Source organism: Pholcus phalangioides, unplaced genomic scaffold (genome assembly GCF_987345545.1).
Source record: "Pholcus phalangioides strain wild (caught in Gottingen) unplaced genomic scaffold, Ppha-v1.0 ptg000013l_1, whole genome shotgun sequence".
NCBI classification, from domain to species: domain Eukaryota; kingdom Metazoa; phylum Arthropoda; class Arachnida; order Araneae; family Pholcidae; genus Pholcus; species Pholcus phalangioides.
Genome location: NW_028301606.1, coordinates 30,538,893 through 30,552,345, shown reverse-complemented (window position 1 = coordinate 30,552,345; position 13,453 = coordinate 30,538,893). Strand labels below are relative to the sequence as shown.

At 39.4% G+C, this 13,453-nt stretch overlaps 1 protein-coding gene across 1 annotated transcript; it reads left to right on the top strand.

Annotated features, from left to right (window-relative positions):
- Positions 1-9,436: 9,436 nt before the first annotated feature.
- LOC149078966 (uncharacterized protein F54H12.2-like) lies at positions 9,437-10,717 on the top strand. Its single transcript, XM_089240474.1, has one exon. The coding sequence runs from the start codon at positions 9,437-9,439 to the stop codon at positions 10,715-10,717; it is 1,281 nt and encodes a 426-aa protein (XP_089096600.1).
- Positions 10,718-13,453: the final 2,736 nt, after the last annotated feature.

Genomic DNA, 13,453 nt, shown 5'->3' with positions numbered 1-13,453 from the left:
TTGTTCATGGAAATATTTTAATAAATTATTCTACAAGAGATAGGATCGTAGACAGCTCTCATCTACAATATAGAAATATATAGGAGGGTCGTTTGGTAATTGATAAGTACGGTAAGAAATGGTTTTACATATTTTTTTTTTGGAAAAATTATATTTTATTTTGCCCCCCCATAGTCTCCTTCAAGCTCCACACACTTTTTCAATGATGTTCGAATTCCTTCATTCCGTCAGAAAATCGCATTTTCTCTAATTCTTCAAAAAAGTCATTTACAGCTGCACTGGTCTCTTCGTTTGATGAACAATTTTTTTTCCACCAAGCGAAACTTTCAATATTGGGAGCGGGAAAAAGTCACGTGGGTGTCAGATCCGTAGAATTAAGTGAATGAAAGATTTTGTACGAAACTTAATTCCTGAAATTCGGCCTTTGCAATGGTTTATCTGCAAGATGAAGCATTGGCTCGGTAAGGCAGAGCATTTTTATTCGTCAATCTTAGTCTAGTCATTTTATCTGCAGCTTTTATATCAAATTTCCCAGAAATGTGGCATTTCCTTTGCCAAATTTAAGGCCCTTCTGAGATTGCAGGACATCCGAAAGTTGAATACAAGAATACTGCTGGACGAGGAGGGGATATAGAAGCTTATTGAGAATGAATATATCGTGCGTTTTCAAAAACGTTTACAACTTTGATCTGCATAGATAACCAGCAAGATTACCGTACACAAGCTAGTATGCCTATCAAAGTAATTAATCTACCAAACAAGATTACCAACCGGCCTTCGTATACTGCCGGCAGGGGCCCCCTTTACGTATTTATGTTGTTAGTGTTGTGCTTATTTCATGACCTTGCTAGTGCTGCCATCTGTCTCCCATATGACTATGTGACAGTCTGCCCTAAGACAACGCTTCTGCACTTCAGGGCCCCTGCTGAACACTGGACATCGGCGTAGATGAAATTGATACTAAAAAGACCGGAACTGACCAAACGGTTAGTAAACCTCATCACCTTCCTGAGCGACCACTCATAGAAGAGCAAGCTGATGAGGGGCCCGGATGATGAAGAAAGTGTGGAGTCGAACATCCAAGTGCTCCCCACCCCCCCCCCCACCCCGGAGATCAGCTAGACTGACAACAAGGCACGTGTACACAGAGATCCAGTCAGACGCAGAAGGATAAGACCTGGAACTTGAGCCACTAACGACATGAGTTAAGTTCCCCTCTTTTGGTTACCATGGTAGGGCTCCCGATTTTTGTCTTAGTAATTTTGCATTTATACACATTGTGAATTGTATTTTTGAATCTCGAATGAATGTATATTGTCCCAACGATTGTATGTATAACATTTAACGAATGTATATTGTACCCTACGAAAGGGGGGCCCCGATCTCCCTCCTTGAATTTCAGAATTTTTTCCGGAAAGGCAGTGCCCTCCGGGGAAATGAGCTAAAATCGCGTAAGTGACAGTGCCTGGTCGTACTTGGTCTGTTCTGTTCTGACTCCCATATGACGAGCGGGGACAAGTTTGGTCTTTAGGCCTTCCATATGGCAGCACCGGCAAGAACACGAAACGAAACAAGCACAATACTGACAACATACTTGTAAATTATTTACCATTACCTACAGATGAACTGAGTAGAAGAGATGTTTGAAAAAGACAAATTCATGTTATCAGAGTTATGCGTGTTTCACGTTCCACTGGTTCTGCCATCTTACTTCCATAAATTGAAGTCTAAATGGCAGATGCCTGAATTTTCGTGTTATGTAAGTGTCGTGTTGAAGATCTGCCTGCTCTTTGTGGAGTAGCAATTTACTAACTAACTAAGTAACTATGTGATGGCTCGGTCCATATCCTACGGGACTTCTAACCTTAAAGCCCTCACCGAGAAACATATTTCCAATATGTTTAAAATGCAAAATTAAATATTACATACGAGTATCCCCCATATACATTCCACAATTTCCAAACGTTAGTAGCAATTTACTGCAGAAACCCCTCCCTCCTGTGGGCAGGGTAATGTGTCGAAACCTTCGGTTGAATATATATTAAACATTTCAACTTTCACGTTCACCCGAATTGCACTGCCAACCAGAGTAAAACCGATCATCATGCGCCTCTCGATAAAGGCCTGTGGATTACCTCATCAATTACAAGGGGTTTTATTGGAAGAATATCTAATGCTTTTCAAAAGAGAGTATTCTCAAACTATTCTTCATACCATTCATGTTTAATTTTCAATTGAATATATACTGGAATCGCACTGCATCACAATTACACGCGAGATATTCTCTTGAACCTGAAGTAATTACTGCGGACCTTCCTACTCTAAATTTGGTTCCAAGTTGGCGATGAAAACTCTCCTTTTTTCTCAAATAAACCATTATTCATCAGCTATAATTAAAAGAACCCATTATGCATGTACTTTTAAATGCATTTAATCTTCAATCTCTCTTTCTCTGTATACTCTTATGAGACCACACATCTTATAATGTCATCTCTCAGACTGGCCGCGATATCTTTTGACGCTCCATAAAACATCAAAATACCATCATCATTACTGTGGTCATTTATTTACTACAAAAGGAAAGCCAAAAAAAAATAAGAAGTTGACGAAAAGAGAAGAAAAAATACAAAAAGAAACGTCTCTTTCTTTCTTTTTTTCCTTAGATGATAGTTTCAAAGCTTTATGTTGGAAAAGACTTTTCTGAGAGAGAAAATTTATTTACTTTCCTCCCATTCTTTTCCCGGTTTTTTGTTATTTTTCGTTTCTTCTCCCTTTTCAGGAAATGCGGGTGTTTCCTAAAAGATTATGGGAGAAAAGTTCCTTATACCCGTAAAAAATATATATATCAAGTACACATAGAGGAAAAAAAAAAGCAATAGTAGATGGAGAAGTAGAAGCTATCACTTGGCAAACCATTGGCCTGGATTGGCCAGGACATTGATCATACGGCGACAATCCGTCTCTTTACTCTTTGGACTTGAATGTTTCCTGTGGTACTTCCGAACTCACCGAAGTGTGGACTGACAACACTTGAACTAAGAGTCGAGAGAGGAGAAAAAAAAATAAGAACCGAATGTGAAAAATAAAAGGGAAAAAATGGTATGGAGGATCTAGTAATGAACTCGAAGAAAGAGTAAAGAAACATACAGCGATATATTATTTTTTATGCTCAACTACTACTACACAGCGTGTCCAGAAACTTCTTACCCAGGCCTTTTTCTTCTCAATCGTTGGTTATAGACTCATACTTTCAATTAGAAAAAGTATTTAAATTACATGCACATTTCAGATATGTGTTACTTATAGATATGTGTGAGATAGAAATTTATTTTTTATGCCTTTCTGCTTTTCCCTAATTTGCAATTAGAATGTTGTTTCTCTAGCTCTATTGAGCCCAACAAAAATATTTCATGTTTCTAAGTGCAATATTCGCTGAAATATTTCTCATTGAAGGGTAAGGAAGGTAATCTAACTATTTAAAAAAGTTTTAACAAACTGCTACTTTAAAGGCTCTCTAGAGTTTCCACGCTGTTATTTCCAAGTTTTTCCGATAGTACCTCTACTGTTCTTTCCTTTATTTTCAGTGTTATTTGAGTTCAAATATCCCAGTGAATATTGCACTTGGGAAGATGAAATTTGTTCTTATTCCCAGTAAAGACAGAGTAAGAACTTTTCAACTGGCCGTAAGCCGACATGCTATACCATGTTATATTCAAATTGAATTTTGAATATTTCTATTCAGGTTCTTACCCACTTAGAGAGAAACGATGTCACTCTCCGCTTTTCATACGAAGTACGAAAGCCTGGATAACCAAGCGGAGATCGAGAATTTGTTCGGAAAGAAAATTCACATTCCTCTGTGGGGAGTCGAACCACCAATCTCTCACTGTCCGGGCGAGTGTTCTAACCATTGAACTACAGGTACATTGTACTTCGTATGAAAATCGTTTCTCTATATGTCACCATCTGGGGGCTAACGTCGTAAGGGCTATTAGCTGAGCTTGGAGGCTGTCCATGCGCAGTCCCGTTCAGCATTCATACATATGCGCTAAGGATTGAAAATGTCTGTCCTCTGTAGTTCAATGGTTAGAACACTCGCCCGGACAGTGAGAGATTGGTGGTTCGATTCCCCACAGAGGAGTGTGAATTTTCTTTCCGAACAACTTCTCGATCTCCGCTTGGTTATCCAGGCTTTCGTACTTCGTATCTTACCCACTTGTTTACGGAAAATGTGCAGAAAACGTTTAAAAAATGAAATAGAAATTTGCATTTAAAACCCAGTTACATATTTTCATGACTGAACATAAAAATAATTACACAAAATTTACTAGACAAGTAGACTAGCCACTGTGTGTGTGTGTGTGAAGTTGATATTGTACTTTATATCCTAATAGTATATTCTTTTTAATGTTCGAGTGTTGTTTTTAATTTACATATGAATATACCCAGAGCCTCCCTTAAGGGTGTGTGACTGTGCACCGGGCCCCGAACTTTAGGATCTCCGAACATAGGTTTTGGAAGTTAAAAAAATATACATTTGTGAAATATATTTTCTTTCTGGAATTTTTTTCTCATTAATTCTGAATTCTCATCAATTCTGAGATTTTTTTCGCGCATTAAATTTGAGTTTCCATCGATTCCGATATTTTTCCCTCATGAATTCTGAATTTCCATCGATTCTGGGATTTTTCTCTCATTAATTTTGAATTTTCATCAATATTCTGGAATTTTTTCTATCTTTCATTCTGAATTTTCATTAATTCTGGGATTTTCTTCCATTTGAATTTTTCACGAAATTCATATTCTGCGATAAAAAATCGTTAATTCCGAATTTCTATCGGTTTCGGGATTTTTTCCCCTCATTAATCCCGAATTTCTATCGAATTTCACATTTTTTACTCTGGTTAATTCTGAATTTGCATTGATGAGTAGATCCCGTATATTCTATGATAAGCATGTACTGATTCCCCTCTCACATAAAATGTATCAAATCGGGCCAAGGAACCCCGAAATTATTTTCGCGCCGGGCCCCGTGGCATCCTTGAATATGCTTCATTGAATTCCCGAATCTTTTTCATAATTTTTTTATGCAATAAACTTTTTCTGGGAGTTCTCAAAAAAATTCAAATATGGAAGTTGAAAAAATCATCCATCCAAAAAAAATCCATCGGAAGCTTTTTTTATCTATAAAATGGTTATTCAATGTGAAAAAAACCAAAAGAAAAATATTTTTCCCCACTCATAGTTGATATTACGCAATACTTGAAATGAAAAAAAAAATCCAATAAAGAGATAATATATATATATATAGAAACCACTCACGTCTCTTAGGTAAGGCTATCTTAGGAAACACAAGAATTTCAAAAATACGTATATTTCTTTTATCCAGAAAAGAAGGATACATCAAGAATGTATGGTGTATGCATAAATAAATGCATTTATTCTTAAGAACGTGAGGAAGATGATAATCATAAAAAATAGACCGAGAAAGCAATTTAAAATGCAAAATAATATAAAAATAAAATTACGATTTCTGAAAAAATAATATGCATTAAAAAAAACAATGAACGATTTTTTTTTTATCGTCATCAAACGTAAAATAATGCTTCAGAAAAATATTTGTTTTCATAAATTTGCTTTTATAGCGATTGTGTCATAGAAAATTGCTAGAAAAATGCGTAAATAATTTATTAGGGGAACAGATTATTTTTATTCCCAAAATGTTCAGCGGCGTAAAATATATTTGAAGTATTCTTCTCTGTGCCTTTTTCTTTTCGAAATTTTTACTTCAGTCCTGGTTTATGGAATTTTTGAAAGTATGCAGAGACTATTTATTCTGTGAAATGATTATTGAAATCTTAGTTATTTTTACAGCGGTATTTTTATGGGTTATAGTTTCTAGCAATTATATTGCTTTCTCTTTTCAATGATGATTTCTTTTAATTCAATGAAAAACACTTTTCTTCCTAAAATAAGTTAAAACTATAATTCCTTATCTTTGGGTCAGGTGCTGTTCGTGTGTGCATTGCTTATATTCACATTTTTCATCATTAATAAAACTTATAAGTGAACGTGAATTTTCATTTTAATGAATAATCGATCAGCTCCTCCTTACAGCTTTGAAATTTTTAGACTTACTGAACAAAACTTAAATTTCACCAAATCAATGGATTACTACCAGATTTCCGACCTGAAACACCCGACCCCCACCGGTATCTTTTTTTTTTCATACATTTCACGTGGTCACAAAATAAGTTTCAACTTTATACTGGTTGTTATCTTATTGAAATTGAAAAAAAAATTCACAAAATGATCATTATTATAACACTTTAAAATGAAGTCGTGATGATGACATTTAAGTAATATCTGTTAGTTCATATAAATGGGGAGATAAATTTAAATCAAGAATGCTCAACCTTTAGGAGAGTGTGAGCCACTTCATTGGTTGGAAAATGTATCGCTGGTTACTTAAGTTATCTGGGAATGCGCCGAAATTATCTTGGATGATCTGGAAATGTTCCGCAAATAACTTAGGTGTCTGGAAATGTTCCGCAAATAACTTAGGTGTCTGGAAATGTTCCGCAAATAACTTAGGTGTCTGGAAATGTTCCGCAAATAACTTAGGTGTCTGGAAATGTACTGCTGGCAGCTTAAGTGTTCTGCCGCGAGTCACTTGTATGGTCTGCAAATGTGTCGCGGACTATTTGTGTCATCTCCAATGTACCGTGGACCACTTGAGTGATCTCGAACGTGCCGCGGACCACTTCAGTGATCTCGAATGTACCGCGAACCACTTCCCCTTTGTAGGAAGCATCACCTACCTAATGTATGGCATATAAACAGTTACTTCTTTTCTCAACACAGCTATGACAGAAACCGTCAAAATTCCAGTGACCATGAAAACCACCAACGCAATGGGTACGCAGTGAACTCTTTCGAACGATACGGTAGCCATCAGTAGTATAAAAAGGACAGTTCAAACACAGGGGGAGGCGCGGAGGCGCGCGCCTCACATCCGGCCCCCTCACATCCGCTCCCTCACACACCTCACATCCGGCCCCCTCACACGCCTCACATCCGCTCCCTCACACACCTCACATCCGGCCCCCTCACGCGCCTCACATCCGCTCCCTCACACACCTCACATCCGCTCCCTCACCGTGAACTTCATCCAAAACCTCATTCACCCAACCCTCATCAGCTGAACGTTGTCTCCCTCCAATCGATGGAGAATATTTATCAAAATCCGAGGAGCGTCGGAAGTTACGGTGGAGTGGATGCGTTGTACAGAGCGTTGAAAGGACAGGTGACACGAGCAAAAATAAGAAAGTGGTTGGAAGGAGAAAAGTCTTACACTCTTCACCGCCAGAGAAGGAAAAAATTTACCAGGAATCCCATTTTGGTAGGTGCCATCGACCAACAGTTTCAAGCTGATCTGGTGGACATGAGAAATCTAGAGAAATTCAACGGTGGTCAGCGATACATCCTGACTTGTATCGATGTATTCTCAAAATATGCTTGGGCTATCCCGCTGAGAGATAAAACGGGGAGGGCTGTCGTGGGAGCGTTTCAGGAAATATTCCAGGAAAGACAACCGCAAGTGTTACAGACCGATAAAGGCACCGAATTCAAAAACAAGATTTTCCAGAAGTTTCTGAAAGAGAAGGGCGTAAAATTCTTCACGACTGAGAACGATGACGTGAAGGCTGCCATCGTCGAGAGATTCAGCCGAACCCTGAAATCTAAGATGTGGCGGCACTTCACAGCGAAGAGCACGTATAGATATATCGACGTTTTACCGGACTTAATATTTAGTTATAATAACACTCATCATAGCAGCATAAAGATGACCCCTTCGGAAGTAGATAAAGAAAACGAGAAGTTGGTATGGGAGAACCTATACATGCGAAAGAATAGGAAAAAGTTTTACCAAAAATTTCAAGTTGACGACCACGTTCGCATTACCCGCTCGAAACACCCATTCGAAAAAGGTTACGAGTCTAATTTTTCCCATGAAATTTTCGTAGTGGATAAATGTATCGAGAGAGAGGTACCCGTATATAAGTTGAAAGATTTAATGGGTGAAGAAATTAAAGGGACTTTTTATACAGATGAGTTGGTGAAGGTGAAATTGGATGAGACGTTCCCCATTGAAAAAGTGTTGAGGAAAAGAAAGCGAAATGGGAAAACGGAGCATCTTGTGAAATTTCAACATTACGGTGACAAATTTAACATGTGGGTTGAGCTATAAATACCCCACTCCGCGATGATCTGGATTCATTACATCAACATGTCTTCTTTCTACCTCACGTTGCCCAGCGATGCTAGCATGAATTTTTTCCCCGATAATACTCTCTCAAACTTCACCATAAAGCTCCCGAATGCATTGGAACTCGAGTCTAACATGGAAGTAGCTCTCTCGGAGCTGATATTTCCCCATTCTTTCCACAACATAACGGAACGGTCTAACGGCTTTGAATTTGATTCTGGAGATGGTGAGTTAAATAAAGGTGTCATTCCTTGCGGTTTCTACGAGACTACCACCGACCTCATTAAGGCGATAACGAGAAATTTTAGAAAGGAAGACATTGATTTGACTTTCAACAAAACCACGAAAAAAGTAAAGGTGTTTACGAGGAAAAGTGCCAAGTTAATTCTGCATACAGGGATAGCAGAGAACCTAGGTTTTGAACCCGGTGAATATAAGGGAATGGTGACCGAAGGACCTTTCACGGCTGATCCGAAACTGGACTTTCATCTGTTGTACGTTTATTGTGATATAGTAGAACCGCAGATTGTTGGCAACACCCTCGCCCCATTACTAAGAATCGTGAAAACCGAAGGACATGATGGTGACATCGTCAATGCTGCATTCGAGAGAGGTCACTACATCCCTTTAGCCCGAAGGAGTTTTGAAACAGTTCACGTTCATATAAGGACACATACAGGTCATCTCGTGTCATTTGAACGTGGGAAGGTGATAGTTAAACTACACTTTAGACTGAAACATTTATAAACATGTCGTATCAACCATACCGCTGCTGTATAACCAGCGTTACCGATTATTACGTCAACCAGGCAGGTGAAGGACTTGGATATTATCAGGGTATACCACTACAACGAGGTTATGGTTTTGGATCCATTTTCAGCTCCTTATTCCGATCTGCTATGCCGCTACTGAAAAGAGGAGCAAAAGTTTTAGGTCGACAGGTTCTGAAATCCGGGGTCGATTTTGCGAACGATGTTGTGCAAGGTAGAGATGCGAAAACGGCAGCACTGGAAAGAGCCAAAGAAGCGGGTCGTTCGCTGAGCGACAAAGCGTCAACAAAGGTAAAGAAAATGCTTGGAGGTCATAAAAGAAAGCGTTTAGCGAGGAGAAACGTCATTCGCAAGAAAGCGAGGAAAGTAACAACACACGATATTTTTGATTGAAAAGATGACTCTAATCATGACAAACTCACCCGAGTGCTTGAAAAGCGAAGTGGACTTGTTTGCTTTACCTCCCACGCAAACCGCTATTGAAGGAGGTGAATGGATCGAATTTCTCCCGCTCTCAGGCATCAGAGACGGTCCGCTGGAGTTTAATATTGCTGGAAGCACTGAAGATTACATCGACTTATCAGCTACACAACTGTATATCAAGTTGAAAGTTACGAAAGATGGTAATCCTCTACCGGATAAAGATCCGGTCTCTCTCGTTAACCTCTCGCTACATTCTCTCTTCTCTCAGGTTGATGTATCTCTAAACGGGAGGAACATCACGAATTCGTCTCACACCTATCCGTATAGAGCATACATAGAAACCTTATTAAACTACGGTCGAGATGCGAAGATTGGGCCGCTCACGATGGAAGGCTATCACAAGGACACCGCGGGACATATGGCCGACGCAACAAATAATGATGGTATGAAGAAGAGAACCAAAAAAATCGCAAACAGCCGATCTTACGATATGATGGGAAGAATTCACTGCTCTTTATTCTTCCAACAAAGACTGTTACTCAATTTGGTGGATTTGAAAGTCCGTCTAGTGCGTTCTAAACCTTCGTTCTTCCTAATCGCAGCAACTAGCAATTATGACATCATCATTGAACATGCCAGCCTCTTCGTAAGAAAAGTAAGGGTTAGTCCCGCCGTTGCCATCGGACATGCAAAAGCTTTAGAGAAGACCACAGCTAAATACCCCATCGATAGGGTTCTCACAAAAGTCTATTCAGTGGCTCAGGGTAGCATGTCATTCGTGCAAGATAATGTGTACCTCGGTGCAATGCCGCGTCGAGTTACAATTGGTTTAGTGGATAACGAAGCATTCAATGGTACCTTTACAAGTAACCCGTTTGATTTCAAGCATTACAACCTGACCTTTGTCTCCGTATACGTAGACGGACGTCCGGTGCCTCATAAACCTCTGGAACCCAACTTTGAAACCGGGAACACAGTCAGAGCATACAACAACTTATTCAGAATCGAGGAAGATCGTGGCATCGATATAAGCCAACAGGAATTCCAAAACGGCTACACCCTCTTTTGTTTCTCGCTGCTCCCCGATCAAAGTGACTGCGGACACCTACATTTAGTCCGACAGGGTAACTTACGTGTGGAACTGAAATTTGCACAGGCATTACCCAAAACCATCTCGGTAATCATTTACGGTGAATTTCAGAGTCTAATAGAGGTTACAAAGTCTAGAAGTGTCTTGTGTGATTTCTCAAGCTAATGGATTCCGATCAAATTCGACGTGCTCTTCGAACAAACCCGATAACTAAGAAAACATTTACAGATGTTTACGCTAGTAATACTTTACCCTTGAAAATACAGAAGTATCCAGCAGCTTTGATCGTTAACACTGATACTAACACTGAACCCGGAACACACTGGTTGGCGATTTATCTCCACGATAACATGACTGCAGAATTCTTCGATTCATTCGGAAGACCGCCTTCTAATTTCCAGAAAGGTAACATAACGAAATTCCTGAAAAGATATCAACGACTCAACTACAACGATGTGGCGCTACAGTCGGCTGATACACAAGTTTGTGGACATTACGTCATTTATTACGTGCACTGTAAATGTCTGGGAGAGAGCATGAATTCGATTGTATCCCGCTTCAATGTAACCAACGATTTGCGCGTGTTCAATTTTGTAAGAAAATATTTTTCTTTCTAATAAAACTGATTTACATAGTACGCATCTCGTCATTATTCAAAATGGAACCATTAACATTACACCACCCGTTCACGGCAGTCTGTGCCGGAGCAAGCGGCAGCGGAAAAACTTATTTTCTGAAAGGGTTGCTTGAACACCGTGATAAACTCATAAAACCATTACCGGAACGAATAATATGGTTCTACGGTGAATCCCAACCACTGCACGCGGAAATTAAAGATGTCGAATTCCGAGACGACTATGATTTTGAGGGGGTTAATAACGCGTTGCTCATTTTTGACGATCTTATGTCTGAGCTTTCGTCCGAGCAGAAGATGTCTAAACTATTCACTAAATACAGTCATCATAGAAATTTATCAGTGATTTTTATAACTCAGAACTTTTTTCATAAAGGGCTGCGGGAAATTACGCTAAATTCACATTATATATTTTTGTTCAAAAATAGGAGAGATTTGAACCAAGTCACTCATTTGGGTAGACAGCTGTATCCTACAAAAATTAAGTTCTTCCAAGAAAGTTACGCAGATGCTACGAAATCCGCTTATTCATACCTCTTGATTGATCTCCGACAAGAGACCGATGAAAAAATGCGTTTACGCACTAACGTGTTACCTACGCAGGTGCAATACGTATATCAACCGAGACGTTAAAAGACTGCGGCAATGAGCGGAGCTTCTTATTTAACGTCATGTCTACGAGAAAGCAACAAGTGTTGAGGTTGTTACGCGCATGTCCTCAAAAACAACGTGCGACATTATTAAAAAGACTTTCAAAATCAGATGTTAAAACAGTTTGTGAATGCGCGTTGAACTTGCTGCACGGTAATATTCCGGTATCGGTCAAGGAGAAGGAGAAACTTCGAAAATATAAGAACACACTCCGAGTGTTAGCAGAGAAGAAGGTACCTTTGTATAGAAAGAGAGAAGTCCTTATACAAAAGGGTGGGTTTTTACAAGTTCTATTACCGGCGGCTATCGGGTTGATATCCAACCTAATAGGATATGGAATTCACGAAAAAAATGGTGGTCACCGTCCCAGAAGAAAGAGTAAATCGTCACGTTGTCAAAGAGTCACAGCTTTCGGAACTTGACCGCGAGATGGACAAGATAATAAACAGTAAACTACCCGACGATGTTAAGATAAAGTTTTATCAACAAGTTCTGAATAAGAGGAACACCACGCTGGAGAATAACTCGCCGTTAAATCTTTCTTCGCTTATTGAAGAGGAAGAAGAAAAACCGAAAGTGCGCGATCTCGACAAACCGCCGGACCCGTTGCTGACTATACCGAAATCTCACCGTCCTTTTTCAGGAAAAATTTTGAATTATTTAAAAGACTTTCCAGACGTCATCCGATGGTCGCCGAATGGTCGACTCATATATAAAGGTGTGAAGATGAAAAACTCAAACATTTCCGATTTGATATCGAAAGTTGTTAGTGTACAAAAAAAGAAGAGCCTTCCAGCCGAAAAAGAATTCTTAGATGGTTTACAAAAGATACGCCTACCGCAACACTTGATAAGAAACAAGAAGTTCAAGAAGAAATGGTTGACTCTGTGAAGCTGCGTGTATTTAGAGGGCTGTTAACCGCGGCTTCTCTTCTCTCGCTGATAACGGTAGTGACACTTGTCTCTGAACATATCGTGCTGATATCAAAGAACTGTACTGTTTCCGAGCCGCTCGGTGATAATGTTTTTTTAACTCACTGTAACACAACATACGATGTTAGAATGTTTGTGAATAATAAAACGCAGATAATATTGAATTCAAAACAATTGCGTCTCTTGATAAACTACATTTGGAAATGAATAAAAAATTTATTCAAAATCGTCGTCGCTTTCTGACAAGTATCACAACCTGCCTAAATACTCAATCTCAGGCATCGATGATGTTGAGGGATCCAGGGTTTGAGGGCGATTCGGGGCTTGTGGGATCCCCGTGGTTTGGAAATGGTTCCGTTGATGCTTCATCATGAGGGGGTGACCATCGTGCATCATCATCTCTGCGGGTGGGGGAAGGCCAAAGATCAGCGGATGGTTCTGATGATGACTCCGGAGTAACCCTCATCCTAGGGAACACAACAGCTACCGGTTTTACCACGACAACGGTTTGCTCTATCTTGAAAAAAAAACAAAAAAAAAACATTGGTTTTCTACTACTTATGTACATATATATATATATATATATATATACACCATTTTTAGTGTATTTTCAAAAGCCAGGGGGCCCCCTGACCCTGCCCCAAATGACGGGCCTGGGCCTCAACAATCACTTTTGGACTGTTT